Below are 20,950 nucleotides of genomic sequence, written 5' to 3' on the forward strand. Positions count from 1 at the left end.
GTAATGAACAAAACTAAAATGGCATACCAAAACCAACACTCCAAGATAACATTCCTCAAGGGCTCAAAGGTTAGAAGTCTCAGCTCTCCCACTGACTCTGTTCATTGACAAGTCATAAATTCTCTCCACTGCTCAACTGCCAGTAAATTACTCAGCAGCTTTGGGGGAGATAGGGACACACTATATCCCTATCTTAAAAGGACTTCAATTCATTGAGGAGAATATTCTCTACATTATCAAAAAAAAAAAATGTATATAAGACATCAAAGACACACTAGTTTATTTGCTATTGCCTTACTTTCCAAAATTTAGAAAACTATTTAAAATATGTATCTCACCTAGTTTTCTCAGAAGACAACTAGTCAGTTGTTCCTCATTAATATCTGCATTTTTATCACTGTAAACGGTGGGGAAAATAAAAATTAGCATTAAGTATACCAGAAAATAAAATGTAATAAAACATGTACATGCTTTATTGTAATGCAGACGAAATCAAAAGAATCATTAGTTTACAACCGGAAATGATTTGTACAATTTTGGAATGATTTATACTTCTCATATACTTCTTATAGCTGTGAAAATATTATTTGCAATTTGGTGTTGAGTGGCCTAAATGAACGTTCTTTACTCTCTTACACATACACAGACTGATATACTCAGGTGTATGTATATCTTCACTACATCTGTAAATGTATATGTACAATAAATCACAACGAAAATATATTTTTTACTATGTGTCATAACCAAAAACATTCGAAAAACACTGGCCTCCATCACTTCCTTTCTGAACCTGCTTAGCTTGGAGAAAGGCTTTTATTAATAGCTTACATCATCCTCTTTGTATAATTAATAAATTATCTTTTAGGAAAATTAAATCCTAAAGATTACATTATCTGAAGAGGTAGAAAAAAAAGGAGAATAATGGTGCAACGGAATTCTCTCTTATTCTAGAGAAAGCGCATGCCTAAGACAAGATGAAAAAGCCTCCTTCAGATTGGTAACTGTGTCTTCCAGGGAGATTGTTTGCGTACAGGAAGTAACACATCTAAAAATCATTGCACTTGTAAAGAACCATGTTCTTGGAGAGTTCCTAAACCACGTGCATTTTTCCTCCTTCTCCGTGTGTAAGCAGCCCATATCAGTGCAGGAAGCCTATGGCTGTGAGCTCTGCCAGAGATCACAGAAGGAGAATGGTTTAGCTCAGGAAAAGATGTATATTAGTAGGCCCATCTGGTCCAACTCTAAGCCTTGTTCCCACTCTATCAGTAAAAAACCAATACAGCCAAACTTCATCATCTGAGGATTCTGCATTTGCAAATTCACCTACTTGCTAAAATGTGTCTGTAACCCAAAAATTAGTATTTGCAGGCATTCCAGTCATTCATGGATGTGTGTAGAACAACCAAAAAAATGTGAGTTTCCCAGCTGAGCTTGATAAAGGTCCCTTGTTTCAACTTTTATTCAGAGGTGACCAGGGGATGGAAGCCGGAGAGGGTAGGGGACAGCACAGTATAGAGCAAAAAGTTCCATCTCTGGGACCAGCTGAAGGGGGTTTGAGTCCTAACTCTGACATCTGTTAGTGGGGTGGCTTCAGGAAAGTCACTTAATGCTTCTGAGCCACCTCTTCTCTTTTGTAAAATAAATAGAATCTACCAGAATGAGTTGTTTAAGGATTTAAGGTTATAATCTATGTGAGAGACATATTTTCATATATTTATATGTATTAAATTAATAAATACACATACACACTCCCTGGGAGCAATGGTTCAGTATGTTAATTCAGTGTTTGCGGCAACTTTACAGAACATAACTACCACAAATAATGAGAGTCAACTGTGTATTCATATAAAAGAGAGAAAAATAGATGAGAAAATTTCAAGCATCAAATGCTTAAATATACTTGTTTATAGACCTCTGAAACTACTTATATTTGAACTGTGTTTATTTATTAAACTGTGAAAAGAAGATACTTGCAAAAATGTACAAGAACAATAAAAATAACCAATTATGCTTTTAAAAAAAGAATGAGTGCAGATAAAATTATTTCCACTAGAAGGCGCTCTAACCTTACTAATAAAATTTTTCAGATGAAACTGAAGTATTTAAGCAGCAGACTAAAATTACTGATTTTTCTCATTGGAAATTAAGTTTCTTGTCTAAGTTCTGCTGCCACATTTAAAACACAAGGTTCTTTAAAATAAAAAACCAAGGTTCCATTTAAAACATACACAGTCCTTCCATAATAGGTAATCATTACACTCAAGACTGCTGCACCCTCAAGAGGTCACCCTTGTAAGATCATAAAAAATCCAGTCAACTGATTATTGCTACCTGCAGCACTAGAAGTTTGAAGATTAACCCTATTTAACCTGAGTAGTACTACTGTTTCATAAAATAATGGGCAAGTTACCACTCCTCACTGAGCCCGTTTCCTCACTTGTGAAAAAGGGATAAAAATGGATACCTTGCAGAATGTTTAAGGGATCAAATAAGAAAAAGGGGAAAAGTGTATGTGTGTGCACATGTGTGTGTGTGCACTAGTACACAGCTGGTGCTCAACATACGCTTTGTTCTCTTTTCCTTTCTTTTTATTTTGTTGCTCATTAAACTGTTATTAAACGCACTGAAGACATTTTCCTGTTTTTAAAAGAAAAAAAATGCACCAAAGCTCATGCTTAGAATCTACAACAGTAGCAAAAGTAAACATTTTAAAAGCAAGATAATAACTAGAAAATGTTTTGTGATTCTTGCATATAATGTAAAATCTCCAAAATTGCTACAAACGTGATACTGAAATATCAAAAGATTCTTTCTAAAGCAAATTTTGTTATGATCTGAATATATGCAAGCTGAGTAAAAATCCTATTAAATACAGAACATCCAAGAGAATGAGCAATATACTTTAACCATACTGATAGTTTTTGGTGGGAAACCATTTAAAAATCTGATATATATAACTGTTTTATTAGACTGAACAATCAATGAGTTAGAGTATACAATCAGATACTTTGCTTGAACAGTCTTAATTAAATTAAAACTTGTTTCTTGCCTACTCACAGTGATCTGTACAACCGTAAAAAAGACGAGAAGCCCTGATTACACTGCAATTCAAGATGAAAAACATTCTTAAACATCCATCAATTGTAACTTCCTCACACCTAAAATGTCAAGGCATACTCTAATCCCAGGCCATTAGAGTCACTAGCCTGTAAATCACACGGCACTCACCCAGCTGGTGCTGTCTAATACAGGAGGCCACCAGCCACTCACCGCTTGCGGCTACTATGTGCTTAAAATGTAGATGTTTTACAAGTGTAACACACACCCAGGATTTTGAAAACTCAGTTTGAAAAACAGAATGAAAAATCTTATTAATAGTTTTTTATAGTTACGTAAGCTCAAATAAGATTTTACATATATTGGTTAAATAAAATATACTATTAAAATTACTTCTTTCTCTTTTTAAATGTAACTACTAGAATATGCAAAATGATGTATGTGATTCACATTTATGACACTCATTACATTTCTACTGAGCAACACCGATCTAGACAGTCACCAAAGAAAAGAGCCAAACCTGAGTGCCACGTCCATTTCCTCGGCCTGCAGCACAGCACCCAAAATAGGCTGGACGTGGATGGCATCACCAACCCTCACACCCACATTCTTCTGCGCCATTTCACTCAGGCCAACCTTGCCTCCAGGAAATCCTGCCACTGGCCAGGCTGTGTAGACCTGTCCAGAGCACAGGAAATAAAAATATGAGAAGATAAATATTCGGAGAATATCAGTAATTTATGAGGAAGAAAACAGCACAGTCGAGTACCTGGATCTGCGAAACACAGACCTTACCCCAAAGGAGTTGCAATCTGACACAAGTTACAAAAAAAAAACTAATTTTTATAAATATTACATCTTTCATAGAAGATTAAGAATAATCCCACAATGAAAATGGTGGAAGAGATGAAGGGTGGATTTAGAGAAAGAGACAAAGGCATTAACAAATGATAAGAGGACAATGAGAAAAAATACTGAAGGCCCGCTAACTATAAGGTAATTCAGCCTGGAGCATAAACTACATCCAGCAAACAGTGAGGTACCCAACAAAGGAGCTCCATGGGAACCTCGGTCTCATCAGACTTAAATGCTAAGGTAGAAACATGAAGATTTCTAGCTCCAAATAGTGGATTGAGTGTACGTGTTTATAGTCTTCTCTTCCGCAAGGCACAATGAAGGATTTTTTTTACAGTGTAAGCCCAGAACAATGAAAAGAATGGAGGCATGCCATCAGCAGATAAGAGATTACAAAACATTTCCAGATGACCCCCGGGATGAGAGAAGACCAACTGATGAAGCAGCAGAAGACACGGCAGAGGCAGAGAATACAGGGAAGCTTCTGGTCTTAGAGTCTTAGGGATGATGAATGGCCGCCAGGACAAACAGCTGAAAACAGGGAGGGTAATCAAATATTTACATACAAAGGAGATGATCTTCATACTCGAAATAACATTTCTGTGGAGAAATACAACTAACTAGCAAACTGGAGAAACAGGGCTGGTAGTGTGTGTGTCACCACTTTGCGGGGAAAGGTTTCGCTCTGTATCATGACACTTAGGGGCTCCAACTCCCAGGGTATTGAAGGAAGGAAAAGTGTATACAGCTGTGAAGGTCTTATAAAAGAGAGTTTTTCATTTATTACTGCTTGTGTTGAAAATAAAAATCAAAAACATCTCAAATCTTTTTAAAGTAAGGAAATGTAAAGGATTCTCACCTCTTGCTTTCCGTCCAAACTGGTAAGTAACACTGGTCGACCGATACATATGTTTGCAGACTTCATGGTGTTGAGTCCAAGCTGAACAAGGGAATTCTGGAATGTCTTAGGAACTTTGTCATCTACAAGTAAGGACAACAAAAAATTATTTTCATACTATTTGGTACCTGAAGTTAAAGCATACTCTTTTGGAGTGAATAAAAATCCTCTATCCACACGACCACATGAATATACTTGCCATACCCTGGAGAAACTACTGTTCCAAGCCTCCTAATTTCATCAAACTGACTTAAAATCAAACCTTTCTGAGGGTCCACTGACAATATGAATGCTAACTGAAAAACAAGGTTTCATAGAGTGGGTATCGGTTTTCATTATTTAAAAAAAAATCTCTAATTTCATTACAAACTGAACATACTTGCAAGGCTTTTTATACTTGTATTCTGAGCTTTTCATTCTACACATTCTAAGTTGAGTGGGCTACTAGTATTCAAAGGCTTGACCTGGGGAAACGGCACATCATCTGGCTCTCGAGGATTATGTTTCCACTCTGACCCACATGACAGCAATCAGCCATTTCTCCTTTCTGTTTCCAAGAATACATTGAGAACAGTAACACAGGTCTTATTCCTTAGGCGAACACCAACTGAAACGACCATTAGTGCTTTCAACTTTCAGCCAAAGAAGGGGCCCAGAATTCAGCCCTGTTACAAAAGCTGAAAATTAAGTGCTAATATCTGCATCCCTGCCCACCCACCCCGTCAGTCTCCACACTTGGTTAGCTGTCCCTCCTCTGATTCTTCCAGCACCCGATGCTGCCAGATACTAGCATTTATCATCATAACACTCATATATCTTACAATCTGACTTTCCTCTAAACTATATACAGCTTTGGGGCAGGAACTGGATCATATTCATCTTTCTAACTGTAACGCCTATGAGTGCATCAAATACAGCAGCTGCGTAATAAATATCTGTGAACTGAATGAATGTATGAGTACACAGTATTTATTTTTTCAGCACAAAATCCATGCAATACTTATGATGCTATCATAAACTTTATTATAAAATTTATTATAACCACATATACCATAATCACAAAGCTCTAACTAGTATTAGAGTTCTTTAGTAATCTGAAAAACAGATCTTTTGCAATTAAAAAGGAACTAAGTCAATGAAAGCAAAACCATAAGGTATGTCTGATTTACATCATTCTCTGCTACTAAAAAATAACTTCTCAACACATTTATTTTCCCCCTGTCATCAGATAAACAAATCTAGAAAAACAAAACATATCCAGGGCTAAGATTAACAGTACTGAGAATAAAATAAGCATTTTTATAACATGAGAGTCTGAAAAGAGATTCAACTTTCCTGTGAGCCCCAGGTCTCTTACACAATTTACTCTCATCAACAACAGCAGAGCGTCCTGCTTGGTAACCTATAATGCTCAGTTTCTGCCACTTCTTTCTTCCTAATGAATGAAACCTCAGTGAATTACCTTTCTCTCTTGATAATTACCTTGCAGGTGTACTCAGTCCTTGACAAGATTCTACATTTTCTTCCTCTCTTCCCTCCATCCTATCCTGCACATTCACCATGCACCAAGATGTGACAAATCAGAGACTTATCTAAATACCTTCACTTCCTATCACCAATGGAGATCATGTTTAAATTCCCATCCACTGACCTTATTTCCTAATACATTTCTATTGTACTCTCTGTTTCAGCATCCAAATCTACTCAAGCTGTCCTCCATACAACTGCCTTCACCAGTCCTCATTCCTCCAATACTTAAAAAAAAGTATCTCTACATCCACTTCCCCATTAACTGAATTCACATTTATTGAGCATCTTATGTGCCAGATTAACTGAGATAGTAATTTCAAACAGCCACCCACCCTTCATCTGTTCATTCAGCAAACACTTACCATGTGCCCACTTTATAGGAGACACTATGATAGGCATGGGGGATACAAGGTGAACAAAAGGAGACACAGTCCTTAGCCTCACAGAGTTTATAACTTAATAGGATGAGAGAGTTATTGAACAGTCACTAACTAACTGTGTAATTATAAACTAAGATTAATGCAATGCAAGAATAACTAGAAGTGTTAGGAGAGTCTCTAATGAGGGGTCTGATCTAATTTGGAAGAATCAAAGACTGCTTCTCCAAGGAATAATGTTTCAATTCAGATCTGAAGGAAGAGTAAAATTAACTAAATGAAGGGGGGAAAAGACAATTCTCAGCAAAAGAAAATGGGATGTGCAGAGATCCTTGACAGAAGAGAGCACTGTGCATCTGAAGGAAAAAGTACAGGCAGAGTGGTGGGGGCAAGAAGGAGCCATACATGGAAGGTCAAGACCACCCAGAGCAGTGGGCTGTATCAAGCTCCTGGTCTTTAATATGACAGCAACCGGAATCGAGTTAGTGGTGAAAAGCAGGGTCAAAAAGATTTTCATTTTAGAAGATCATTCTGCCTGCAGAGTGGAAAAGGAATTGGAATGAAGCAGCTGGTGCAGTAGTCCAGGTGAGGGAGGATGGTGTCTGAGATTAAGGCTGAAGCAGTGGGAACGGAGTGCAGAAGTGGAATGTGGGAAGTGTTCCGGTAGCAAACAGGACTTGGTGGTGGACTCGATAATGTGAGGTGTTATGAATGAATCTTAGGCTTCTGAATTTTACAACGGGAAAAACTGAACAGAGCTTGAGTTTGTTTTGTTGGAAGAAATACGAATTCATGAGGTCAGTCTTGAAGTACCTTTGAAAAATCCAAAAACAGAGGGATAGCACAGTGCTGTACTCAAAGTGTGGGCCACAAATTAAGAAAGCAATCCCACTAACAATTGCATCAAATATAATAAAATACCTAGGAATAAATTTAGCCAAGGGGGTGAAAAACTATAAGACTCTGATGAAAGAAATTGAAAATGACACAAATAAATGGAAAGATATCCTGTGCTTATGGAGTGGAAGAATTAATATTGTTAATATCCATACTACCCAAAGCAATTCAACTCAACCCCTATCAAAATACCAATGGCATTTTTCAAAGAACTGGAACTAATAATCCTAAAATATGTATGGAACCATAAAAGACCCCAAATAGCCAAAGCAATCTTGAGAAAGAAAAGCAAAACTGGAGGTATACTGCAAAGTTATAGTAATTAACACATTATGGTACTGGCACAGAAACAGAAAGATCGATCAAACAGAATAGAGAGCCCAGAAATAGATGCACATCTCTATGGGTTCATCAACATCAATTAATTGATGATAAAGGAGTCAAGAATATGTAATGTGGAAAAGACAGCATCTTCAATAAATGGTGTTGGGAAAACTGTACAGCTACATGCGAAAGAATCAAATTGCATCACTTCCTTACAACATGTACTGAAATAAACTTAAAATGGATTAAAGACTTAAATGTAAGATCTGAAACCATAAAACTAGAAGAAAACACAGGCAGTAAATAAACTCTTTGAAGTTGGTACTAGCAATATTTTTTTGGATCTGTCTCCTGAGGCAAGGGCAACAAAAGCAAAAATTAATAAATGAGACTACATCAAATTAAAAAGCTTTTGCACAGCAAAGGAAATCATCAACAAAATAAAAAGGCAGCACTGAATGAGAGAAGATATCTGCAAATGATATTTCTGATAAGGGGTTAATATCCAAAATATGTAAAGAACTTTTATATGTAAGTGTGTACATATTCTATACATGTGTAAAACATATATAAAATACTGGAATATTACTCAGCCATAAAAACAATGAAATATTTCCATTAGGAACAATATGAATGGATCTAGAGAGTATTACACTAAGTGAAATGTCAAAGAAAGACAAACATCATATGATTTCACTTATATGTAGAATCAAAAAACCAAAAATAAATAGAAACAAACTCATAGATACAAAGAACAAAGGGATAGTTGCCAGATGGGAGAAGGATGAGGGGGTTGGGTAAAACAGGTGAAGGGGATTAAGAGGTATAAACTTCCAGTTATAAAGTAAGTCACAGAGATGTAACGTACAGCATAAGGAACAGAGTCAATAATACTGTAAAAACTTTGTACAGTGACAGATGGTTACTAGACTTATCATGGTAACCACTTTGTAATGTATTTAAAAGTGAATCACTATGTTGTACACATGAAACTAATACAATATTGTTCATCAACTACATTTCAATTAAAAGAAAAAAAAGTGTGGTCCACGAACTATTTGTTAATGTTCACGAGGTGAGTACAAAGAATGAGAAAATGCATTTAGAAGCTTTTCACTGCCATTTGAGAGTAATTTTATACCTGTTAAATCTAAAATAGATTTCTATTTTTTAAACTTATTTTCCCAGTAATTTATTTTTACTGTACTTTACAACAGCCCTGATTTGTGACATGTCATAGATTTTACAATTTCTCTAGAGTTTGAGGAGCACTGGTCTAGAAGACAATTAAATCAAGACTTGTAAACAACATAAATTACAAATACAAATAAAAAATAATAATGGTCCAAATGGGAAACTTTGGGCATTGGATGAACTTGCATAAGAAAGAAGATTTACAGAGAGAAAAAGAGGGTTTAGGACTAAGAATTAAGGAACTTCTACATTTGACAGGTAACAGAGGGTGAGCTTGCAAAGGAAACTGATGAAGTACCATCAAAAAGAGGGAAACAAACTAAGAAAATTTGATGACATATAAAAAGATTAAATGAGATACGTTTGTGACATAATCAATCTCCTGCTCACACCCGTGTGCAATTAAGAGCAGTTATTAACTACTAGAACCTGTGTAGTAGGGAAAAGGCCACCTTTCATTCTTAAAGGCACACTGATGTCTCTTAAGAAAGAACGCATCCACATCGTTACCAAACTGGGAATTTAGTTTTTTAGTATATGTTTACTATACTCGGTAGAAATGAGTGGTTTTGCCGTTAAATATGCCGTTAATCTTAAATACAGCAACGTCGTTTCAAGTACAACTTAGAAATTCAAAGAAATTTACAAAAGAGCCAGCTGGACTTAGCCACGGAGAAGTCATTCCTGCCTAACTTCTCCAGAGCAAGCGTGGCTTGGGGTGTCTTACACACTTCTGTGCCGCTTTCACACCTCGGCCTCGCCCAACTTTTAAAAACCTCTGCACCTCTGTATAGCACGGAAATATATACAAGATCTTATAGTAGCTTACGGTGAAAAAGAATGAGACAATGAATATATGTATGTTCACGTATGACTGAAAAACTGTGCTCCACACTGGAAATTGACACAACATAGTAAACTGACTATAACTCAATAAAATAAAATTTAAAACAAACAAAACCTCTGCACCTCAAGGCAGAATCGCTAGGTTTTCGTCCCCTCAGGCTGCGCGCCCTCGGCCTCGAGTCTCCCCCTTAGAACTCTTTACCCTTTTCTAAGAAGTTGATCACCACCAGAGTTCCGGCCGCAACGGCAGGAGAAGCCTTGGACCCCGCAAGTACGGAAGCAGCGGAGGGCGAGGGCGAACCGCTCTCGGCGCTTTGGTTCTGCCGTTTTCTGTTCTTCTTGGAAGACATGATCGGAAGGCAGCCCCAAGAGAAGCAGCGGTAAAGCCGGCTCAACGTGCACGCTTCTCTGAGAGAAAAACTTCCGGGGCAGAAGGCAGCGAGGCTCCGTCCCGCGCCGTAATCCCCTGAGTGGAGCGCAATAGAAGCGGGCGAACTGAGCGTCTTCAGAATCCGCCGTCATTGATTTCTGCCATGGAAGAAGGCTTAGGTGGACAGACCGTCATCTAGATTGTAAATTCCTGAAAAACAGGACTTTTTCCAATCTCTGCCGCCCTCCTCATCCCTGAACAAACGTCTGTTGAATTAAACCGGGTGGGGGGAGGGGAGTCGTGGGAAAGTTTCTCCCCTCTTTCCTGGAGCCGGGCAAATTCCTGAGAGGAGCCAGTCGGCAAGACTCAGCCGTCTCCTCTGCCTAGCGCTGCAAAGTGGTAACCGTGGCTCAACTCTGATAAGGGTTGGGTGGTACTCTTCTAAAACTTACGGTAGCGTCCTCTGTTCCAGGGCGCACGGCGTAGGTACTTAAGAGGCTCGCGGTGCGTGGGGCCACGACGGCGGGCGTGGAGATGCAGCCGTCGCGAAGCGGGAGCTACTGGCGCGCGGTGCTGGCCCGGGCCCGCCGCGCGGTGCTCTTATCGGGACCCCGCTGGGCCTCGGACGGCTCGGGTTACGCGCAGGATCCCCTGGCCGGAGCCGGCGAGCTGCCGGGAGAGTTGGACAGATTCGGGGGCGTCTCGGTGCGCCTGGCGCGGCTGGACACGCTGGACCGCCTGGACCCCGCCGCCTTCAAGAGGGCCTTGCAGGGCAAGTGCGGCTGGACCGAGGCTCCCCGGGCTCCTGAGCCTTTCTGTTGAAGTAACCGTGGTCCTCACCCCCGAGTCGCGCCCTAAACCCGTCAACTACCGAGTCCAGAGGGAAGGGGAGAGGGCACGCGCGACCCGCACGCGTTTTGTGCCTTCGCTTTTGTGCTTTTTACTGGGAGGTCTCTGAGGTGGTTGGGTGAAATGGTGACGAGCTCAAGCTTTGGGGTCGGCAGCCCTCGTTTCTGGTACTCTTTCTAGTGTGGCCTTGGGCAAGTTGTGTAAACCAGCATTTTTCTCATCCGTAAAACCAGGTAATAGGAACTAGCGGAATTGCTAAGGGATAAGTTGTATAAGGCGTATAAAAGTGCCTAGGACGGTATCTGCTATATATTTAACGCTTAGTATATGTTTGTTAATAGCATATTATAATTTACTATCATTTACTAAGCCTTGGTTCTGCCGGGCACTTTGCAAAAGACAGAACTATCTCACTTTCTAATACAGGTGGTGGGCAGTGGGTGGGCCAGAGGTTCTGAGTGGTCGTTATTTGTACGCAAGTCGGGTCAGGAGCTGTGGCGCTGAGAACTGGAGAGTTTGCTTCTATTTAGAGACCAGCAAGCATTTTATGATTAACCAGGGAGATTGGTGAGTGGTTTCAGTCTTCAATAGGAAAACTCACTCCTCTATTTGAACCTTGAGCCCAATGATAAGAAAGTAAGCCTGGAAGGAGGAGCCTTCACTTTGAGAGCCTTTGATTTGGTGGAACAGCCTGTTTTTCAAACTGGCCTTGAGAGTCCTTATAACCAAATTCAAGGTAGAGCATGGAATTTAGCCATGGAAAGATCCTCTCACGCTAACAGGAAACTTCAAATAATCTTTATCCTATGGAGCAATGTGGCAAGTGAGCATCTGTGGAAATATAATTGAGCTAGTTATTTCAATCTTTAATTATCCGTATTTCTAAGCTAATTACTTCTTCACGTTATTTTCTCTCCTACGTGTGAACAATTGCTAACTTTAGCAGTATTACCAGTAAGCGAATCAAATCAATGTTCAGCCTCTAATATGTGTATATATGTGTGGGTAGACGCGGGTATTTATTGCACACTTGTCACTTGTTAATGGATCAAACAGGTTATCAAAACACTACCTAAGTCAAGAAGGCAAAGCAGAAAGTGGGTTGGGCTTGGAATCTCCCAGGTTCTGCCACATGGTTAGCCAGGCATTAGGCAAATCACTGAAAATATTTGCCTCAGGTTGCTTATGTGAATAATGCCAGCTCTAATTACTTCACTGGATGGATGTGATCAGGCATAAATTACATGAAACTAGTTTATAAACTCTGAAATACCATATACTTTTTTTATCTTCTTAAATTATTTTGCTCTAAGTGCTAGACACTGTTTTAAGAACTTCACAAATATTGACTCATTTAATCCTCATAACAGCCTGTGAGATAGGTACTAATATTATCCTCATTTCAAAGATGATGGTACTAAGAGACAGATTAACTTCCCCTGGTTCTGGAAGCTGTTCTTACTGCACTAAAAGAGCTATTGCTAATTTTTTTGTTACTGAGTCAAACAAAACTGAATGGTATCACCAATAAAAAGAAACTGAAAAAGTCTGAGAAGAAAGTCAAATAGGAAGTCTAAATCTTTCTTTTTAAGTAATTGTACTGATGTATTAGCAATAGTTGTTATGCACCTTTATATGTGAAGTCTATTCTTTTACTGTTTCTGTAACTAATAACTAAAGTTAGATGAACAGGCAATATGTGGTTCAGCTTCACATATCTGCATAAAGAGTAGTCCTTAGGTTCACATATGGAGAGCAGGTGAAGAAAGGTCAGAGAGGTGGTGTGTGAGCTCACCTTGAGAGATGAGAGATGAGGGATGGAGGAGGAGAAAGCATTGAAGTTTATTAGAGAAAAAGAGAAAAAAAGGATTAAAAAAATGATTCTTAAACTTCAGGCATTGGAGCCAGAAATATGCCTGTAAATAAAACTAATTTGGGGTGGATGGTGTAGGAGTCAGTTTTGAACATGGGTGTGAAGTTTGACGTAGCAGCCTTCAGGAAATGTATGAGATGAGAGCAGCTGGAAAGCAGAAAACTTCAGTGTTCAATAAGGTCAGGACCGGGCAACTGTCCTTGTATAGTTGTTGGCTGAAGCAGTGGAAGTGGATGGATTCTCCAAGTCAGAGTGTAAAGATTAAAAATAGTGAACAAGTGACCGTACATTCAGAACCTCAGCTTTTTCATTTGATTGGAATGATTGGGGAAGGAGGACGTGGGAACTTTCTGGGGTGACAGAAATGTTCTGCAGTCTCAACTGTGGGTTACACAGGTATCTGCATGTGTCAGAACTCATCAAATGTTCACTTAAGATTTGTTCCTTTCACTTTATGTAATTCTGTGTTAATTTCAAAAAGATTTAATTAGAGAAAGATGGAGGTGAGAGGATCTGAGGGGGACACCATAGTCCCAAATCAAGAAGTCTGTTAAGCTAAGGCTCTGGAGTTGTCTGTCAGTGTGTTAGGCGCACTAACTTTCAGAGAGGTAGGGAACAGGGAAAGTTACTGCAGAGGCTGTAGAAGAGAAAGGAAAGGAATCTACCCATTAAATAATCAAGTCTTTCCCTCTCCACGTATACTTTACAGGATTATTGTAAAGATTAAGTGAGATGGTGGATAAAAAAAGTACTCTGAAAAGTTTTTCTAAAACTGTGAAGCATTTATTTCTTCACCTATAAATTAAGGGTGATAATACCTGCCTTTCATGTTGTGAGAACTTAGTGAAGTGTATCTAAAGTGTCTGGAATATAGTAAGGAACAGATAAATGTTAGCATCTTTTTTCCCTGGCTCAATCTTAAGTAATAAAGTAAGAGAATTTAAAGTCAAAGACAGAAAGACTATCTTCATGTTCATCGTGGTATTTATTCTAAAGAAAAATTAGAAACAATCTAAATACATAAGAGTAGGTTGGTTAAGTAGCTTATGGTATACCTATATAAGGAAAATTATGCAGTCATTAAGAATGTTCATTTAAGAATTTTAATGACATAGCAAAATATTTACAATATAATATGTAGTTTAAAAATATACTGTAAATTACTTTGTAACAGTATAATCATATGATGTCAATTCCAAAATTCATGGGAAAATATCAAAATTTTAAATTTTATCAGTGTGCTAATGTCAATTTTTAATTTCTTTATACTTTATTTTCAAAATTTTCTAGAACTACCATACATTATTTTAAAAACAAATTTATACTTTTAACCACCTTGAAATGTATAAACAAAAAATATGTGTGTATATATATATAGAGAGAGATGTAACAGGACTCCTAAAGGAAGAGTAAATAGAAGCCCATAATGGTCATTTACAAAGGTTAAAACTACAGTTGTTGAACAGCACTGAAATGGTATTTTATTTAAATCAGTTTATTTCTTCATTGTGCAATTATTGAGCACCAATTATGTACCAAGTATTGTCAGATGATATGAATATAAAGATCATCACATTAGCCTGGTAGAAAAATCATATAAACAGGGTAGTAATTATCATAGAACATTTAAATGTAATAAAACAGTTCCCATGCTGCGGATGTATGTGAACAGGACATTTTGGGACTCCCCTCCCCCCGCCAAAGAGAGCTAACTAGTGTAACTAGTGAGGGACGTGGAGCTTAAACATGGCTTCCTGGAGAGGGGACAGCCAGAGATGAGTTTTAATTTACTCCACTCCTGTCACTGGAAAATATTTACAGGTTTATTTTTTCCTCTCCGTTTTAGCTGCAGTACAGAAATGGAGATCAGAAGGTAGAGTAGCCATATGGTTGCACATTCCCATCCTCCAAAGCCGCTTTATTGCCCCTGCCGCTTCCCTGGGCTTCTGCTTTCACCACGCAGAATCGGATGCTTCCACGCTGACCCTGTGGCTGGGAGAGGGGCCCAGCAGATTACCAGGATACGCGACACATCAAGTGGGAGTTGCAGGTCAGTTTCAAACTAATGATGATCAAAATTAACTTTTTAGAGGGTTACCCAATTTCTTAAAGCTGAGTGATAGTTTATTCACGTGGAATTAATAATTTGATTAAATGATTATCATCCTTGGAACTATAGCTTAGCCTTTAATTAGATGAAGTTTGCCTTATGATTCAGCAGAGGGCAGCCTAGAGAACAAGCAAGTTTAGTGTGTGGTTTTCCAAAGGATATATTTGAACATGTTTTACCCAAGATATTTGAACTTCACTACTGACATAGTTATACTAAATTAATTCATTTCATTATGGTAAAACATATTAATACTAATTATGTGAATTAGTAAAATAAAAGATAGCATTTAAGTTGAATTTTAGGTAAAGCAAACCAGTTTTTCAGTGATTTTGAACATCTTAAAGATATCTACACTAAGTCAGTGTGCCAAACAGTTGTTTAAAATAGCATACTTTAAATACAGAATTTTGAAGTCACTGATTAGCTTCAGAAACATAGTCTTGAGAGAATACTTGCTTTAGGTTAAGACAATTCTCAAATTGTAGAGTGCATCAGAATCACCTGGAGGGCTTGTTAAACCAGATTGCTGTGCCTCGGTCCCAAAAGTTTCTAATTGAGTTGGTCTGGGGAGGGGCTCGAGAATTGTGCTTCTAATAAGTTCTCTGCTGCTGCAGCTGTTAATATGCTGGCCCTAGAATTACCCTTTGAGAAGCAAGGTGAAGAAAACTTCTAGATTTTCCAGAAAAACAAAAATAGAAAAGAACCCTTATAATTTAAAATAAATTAAAGCAGTAGTGTGTATTAATTAGTAATAATATTATTTGTCTTTATGTAATTTACAAGAGGTTTTTAAAGGTAGTTTGCATCTTAGAAGTCTTTTAAAGGTGTTGTTAAAGGATCTCTGATGTTTTCTCTGTCCATGCTCTGGCACCCCTATAGCAATTCGTAAACTTTCCATTCACCTCTACTTCAAAAGACTGCTTAATAGTTTGATGACAGCCAAGCACTTTGTTGGAAAGTCATATAGATAATTATCAATTCATTGGTACAGCCTTCCAAATAAGAGTTTCCAGCTGTTCCTACAGATTTGGTAATATATGCATAAACAGTGTCCTGTGAAGGATTTGTTTATAACTAAGTGCTGTATTATATATTATAGTTAAGATACGCTGTAGGAATTCAGAGAATGAGAGATATAGAACTTGACCAGAGTCTGTAAGACTACCTAGGATTTCAAGTCCTATTGGGGTAGAAAGATAATGTAACAAATTGTCTTGGAAAGGTACACAGTTTTTTAGGTGAAGAAATAATAGTTGACATTTGTTACAAGCAACAGAAGGCAGGTGTAGCTGGTGAAGGGAGTCAGAACATACCACCCCAAAATATGCCACTTTTGGCATGTTGATTATTTTGAGTTGGAGATCAGTTGAAAAACGGCAGATGCAGGAAGGACTCTCTGCCTGCTCCTACCTTAAAGCAGGGCATAAGTTTCTTGTTCCGTGAAGAGGAGGACATTCTTATCGCCAGAGATGGGGAGTTGACACTGAAATGAGTGTATACAAACCTTGTTAAAACAACCCTTATAAAATGAGAAGAGTTAAAGAGACAATTCTTCAGTGAAGATATACAGATGGCCAACAGACACATTTGAAAAGATGCTTAATATCACTAATTATTAGAGAAATGCAAATCAAAACTACAGTGAGGTATCATCTCACACCAGTCAGAATGGCCATCATTAAAAAAATCTATAAATAATAAATGCTGGAGAGGCTGTGGAGAAAAAGGAACCCTCCTACACTGCTGGTGGGAATGTAATTGGGTGCAGCCACTATGGAGGACAGTATGAAGTTTCCTTAAACTAAAGATAAACTTACCATATGAACCAGCAATCCCACTCCTGGGCATATATCCTGAGAAAACTACAATTCAAAAAGACAAATGCACCCCAATGTTCATACCAGCACTGTATACAATAGCCAAGACATGGAAACTGTCTTAATGTCCATTGACAGATGAGGGGAGAGGTGTGTGTGTGTATATAATGGAATATTATTCAGCCATAAAAAGAATGAAATCATTCCATTTGTAGCAACATGGATAGTCCTAGAGATTATCATACTACGTGAAGTTGAAGACAAATATATGATGTTGCTTATATGGGGAAACTAAAAAAAGAAAGAAAGAAGGAAAGAAAGAAAGAAAAAATACATGTTTTATTTACAAACCAGAAGTAGACTCGCGGACATAGAAAACAAACTGTAGTTACCAGTGGGGAAAAGGGGAAAGGGTGGGTAAATTCGGAATTTGGGATTAACAGATACACGTTACTATATGTGAAATAGGTAAACAACAAGGACCTGCTGTATAGCACAGGGAACTATATTCAGTTTCTTGTAATGAGCTGTAATGGAAAAGAATCTGAAAATGTATGTGTATATGTCTGAAACTGAATTACTTTGCTATACACATGAAACTAACATTTTAAATCAACTACACTTCACTTAAAAAATAAGAATTCAAAAAAAAAAATCCTTATGTTCTATTAGTTTCCCCCATATATTTCCTAGTCACTTTTTCACAATTTACCTCCCCTACCCCAAACACTTTTGTCATTTCTTCACAGTTTATCCTTCTTTTTCACAATGGTACATAAGCCCCAAGTCTAACCACTTTTGAGGGATTTTCACTTCTTTCTTTGACGCTCTCCACCCCCACCCCAGGCCATGTAAAAATATTAACATCAAGTAAAACTTACATACTTTTTATCCATTGATCTGTCCTCTTCTCAGTTCAACTCATAATTCCCAGACACAGAACCTAAGTGGGCAGAAGAAAAAAATCTTTCCTCTCCAGCACTTGAATGGAGTGATCTATAGCTTTATTTTTTTAATACCTTTATTGTGGTATGATTCCTGTAAGTAACCTACACATATTTCAGACGTACAATTTGATGAATTTTGATAGACATGTCTACCAATGAAACCACCATCACAATCAAGATAGCTAACATTTCCATCACTCCCCAAGAGGTGCAAATTTCGAATTCTCAATTTATCCCTTCCCCCACCCCCCTGTTTAACCCCCTGGAAATCATAAAGTTTGTTCTCTAGGTCTGTGAGTCTGTTTCTGTGTTGTAGATAAGTTCATTTGTGTCCTTTTTTTCAGATTCCATATATAAGCAATATCATATGGTATTTTTCTTTCTCTTTCTGGCTTGCTTAAAATGATCTCCAGGTCTATCCATGTTGCTGCAAATGGCATTATTTTATTTTTTATAGCTGAGTAGTATCCATTGTGTGTGTGTGTATGTATATACACACATACCACATCTTCTTTATCCAGTCATCTGTCAATGAACCTTTAGGTTGTTTCCATTTTGGCTATTGTAAATAGTGCTGCTGTGAACATTGGGGTGCATGTGTCTTTTCAAATTATATTTTCCTCTAGATATATGCCCAGGAATGGCATTGCTGGATCATACTGTAAGTCTGTTTTTAGTTTTTTGAGGAATATCCATACTGTCCTCCATAGTGGCTGCACCAATTTACATTCCTACCAGCAGTGTAGGAGGGTTCCCTTTTCTCCACAGCCTCTCCAGCATTTATTATTTGTAGACTTTTTAATGATGGCCATTCTGACTGGTGTGAGGTAATATCTCATTTTAGTTTCAACTTGCATTTCTGTAACAATTAGTGATGTTGAGCATCTTTTCACAGCAATATAGCTTGCTTTCTGTTCTTGAAATACAGCAAGCTTTTATTTGCCTCAGAATCTTTAAACATACTGGTTCCTCTTTCTACAGTGTTCTTCCCCAGGGCTTTGTTTATCTGGCTCTTTAGGGCTGAGGCCTGTGCTCAGATATCTTCTCTGAAAAGCTCCCAACCTTCCTGTCTAACATGGAGTCCTCCTGCATGCCAGTCCCATCATCCTTTGTCCCTTTACTAGGCTCGGGATATCCAGTTTTTCTTACCAGCACTTATCACAATCTGAAATTATCAAGTACTTAACTTCCCCCTCGAGGGGAGCTATTTCACCTGGCTTGTTTACTTCTGTATCCTCAGGCTAAGCACAGTGTCTGGTATAAAGTAGATGCACACTAAATATTTCTTGCATGAGTGATTGGATAGATCTTCAAGTGGAAACATCAGCCCTCTGAAAAGGAAGTGGTGGTGTGGGGAAAGGCTAGTGTTGCACAGAGAGAAGAATGCCTGCTCGGATCCAGGCAGGATGTCAGCTGTAGGCACTCAGGATAATTATGAGAATAGCTGAGATAAAGACATTTAGCACAATACTTGACTAATCATAATAATATAATAGTAACCTCTTTTTAATCCCTGATCTCTTTAGATTTATTCAATTTTTATGTTGAGACCAGCAGGGGTCGCTCACATGGTGCTTTAGCAGTGCCAGTTTTGTCTGGAATAAATATTTTGTTCATGTTTGTAGTGAACTAGGGAAAAGTTCAATTTGAGTAATCACAAGTTATTAAAATTTAAGAGTAGGTTTCCTTGGCATTTCTCTGGCATTCTGTCCCTTGTAAATTCTAATTAAATTATAGTTTATATTTTTCAACAGAAGCCAACATTAATGTTAATTATATCTCACTTTGTAGTTTTCCTTCTTGCTTTGAAATATTAAAATGTGATGTTTTAATTCCAGAGAAGATTGCTCCTTTGTGTTGCACATATCTATTTCCTGCTATATTTTATCTCTACATAGCATTTATCACCTTCTCATGTTCTGTATAATTTATTTTTTGTTTACATATTTGTCACCTTCTCATACAGACACCAGAACATGAGCCCTATAAGGATAGGGAATTTTGTTCTGTCTGCACTATGTGCCTAGCAGCTAGACAAGTGCCTGACACAAAACAGGACCTCAGTGAGTGTACTGTATACAGAACCTATATGTATAATATATGGGAGTTCAAGTAATATTAAAAGTATTGATGAATAAGTGGAAAAATACCTCTCTAACAGTATCTTCTCACACTATGTAAATACAAATTATTTTTAAATTATAGCATTTAAAGGAACCTAATATAAATCTTTAAAATGTCATTTGTATTTTTGACCCAGGATTACCTGAAAAGAAAACTTACTTATTTTTGAGTCCCTAACATCTAGCAAAATGCCTAGTGTGCAGGGCAATGTACATAATGAATGAATAAGTAAAAGAAATGGACTAGACCTTAAAATATAAAATAAATAAGTATTCAAAGGTAATATGTTATAAAGTTGTGTATATACATGGTAAAGAAATTTAACTGGCTTCAAGGATGTCTTGAATACTGAGATATCTGAGATATGGATCCCCAGGGAGCACAACCCATTTTCTATATATAGAGATTCAGGAAATAAAAATGAGAGTGGAAGAGTCAATTCACTTATTCAATAAATATTTTTAAGCACTTAAAATTGTACACTAAAGGAAATGGTTAAAAAAAAGGTTAGAAAGACTAATTTATTTAACTGTACTATCAAGAATAGATGATCTAGAAAAGATGCAGATGGTTATATACAAGCTAGCATATGCTAGAACCATCACTGGTACTCAGAGTTGTAAAATGAACTAGATAACTGAACAACCAGTTTTCCTGGTGGAGAGATTTTACAAGTCTACATGGATGAGGTGGATGTTTGAACTAGGCCTGTGGAAATGGGTAGGATTTTAATGGCCACAGGTAATAGTGTGGGAGGAGTCTAAAGTGAATGAAATTCATATTTCTCAATTATTTTTCACCCCAATAGGAGCTGTATTTGATGAAAATACTAGAAAAATATTGGTTGTACAAGATCGAAATAAAGTAAGTTGCTTTGCT

General features: G+C 37.7%; 2 protein-coding genes across 12 annotated transcripts in view; one reads left to right on the top strand and one right to left on the bottom strand.

The window, feature by feature from the left end:
• AFG2A (AFG2 AAA ATPase homolog A) overlaps positions 1-10,397 on the bottom strand; it is a 342,561-nt gene extending 332,164 nt beyond the window's left edge. For 9 of the 10 annotated variants that reach the window (XR_012498999.1, XR_012498988.1, XR_012498987.1 and 6 more), the window contains exons 1-4: positions 10,181-10,397; positions 4,772-4,893; positions 3,578-3,735; positions 339-397 (exon numbers count right to left, since the gene is read on the bottom strand). Coding sequence is in view for 6 of the 10 variants with exons in the window: in XM_074341241.1 (XP_074197342.1) it covers positions 339-397; positions 3,578-3,735; positions 4,772-4,893; positions 10,181-10,328 (487 nt within the window). In the remaining 4 variants the exon portion in view is untranslated. The remainder of the gene's footprint in view (positions 1-338; positions 398-3,577; positions 3,736-4,771; positions 4,894-10,180) is intronic. The other variant, XM_010952572.3, reaches the window with a different exon arrangement.
• A 442-nt stretch (positions 10,398-10,839) lies between these two features.
• The window catches only part of NUDT6 (nudix hydrolase 6), a 52,708-nt gene continuing 42,597 nt past the window's right edge, over positions 10,840-20,950 (top strand). Inside the window, exons 1-3 of one of the 2 annotated variants that reach the window (XM_074341280.1) lie at positions 10,840-11,120; positions 14,917-15,120; positions 20,880-20,935. In XM_074341280.1, coding sequence (XP_074197381.1) covers positions 10,883-11,120; positions 14,917-15,120; positions 20,880-20,935 — 498 coding nt within the window. In that variant the 5' untranslated portion in view covers positions 10,840-10,882. Of the gene's footprint in view, positions 11,172-14,916; positions 15,121-20,879; positions 20,936-20,950 lie in introns of both variants that reach the window. The other variant, XM_074341281.1, reaches the window with a different exon arrangement.

The sequence above is a fragment of the Camelus bactrianus genome, chromosome 2 (genome assembly GCF_048773025.1).
Source record: "Camelus bactrianus isolate YW-2024 breed Bactrian camel chromosome 2, ASM4877302v1, whole genome shotgun sequence".
In the NCBI taxonomy this organism is placed as follows: Eukaryota; Metazoa; Chordata; class Mammalia; order Artiodactyla; family Camelidae; genus Camelus; species Camelus bactrianus.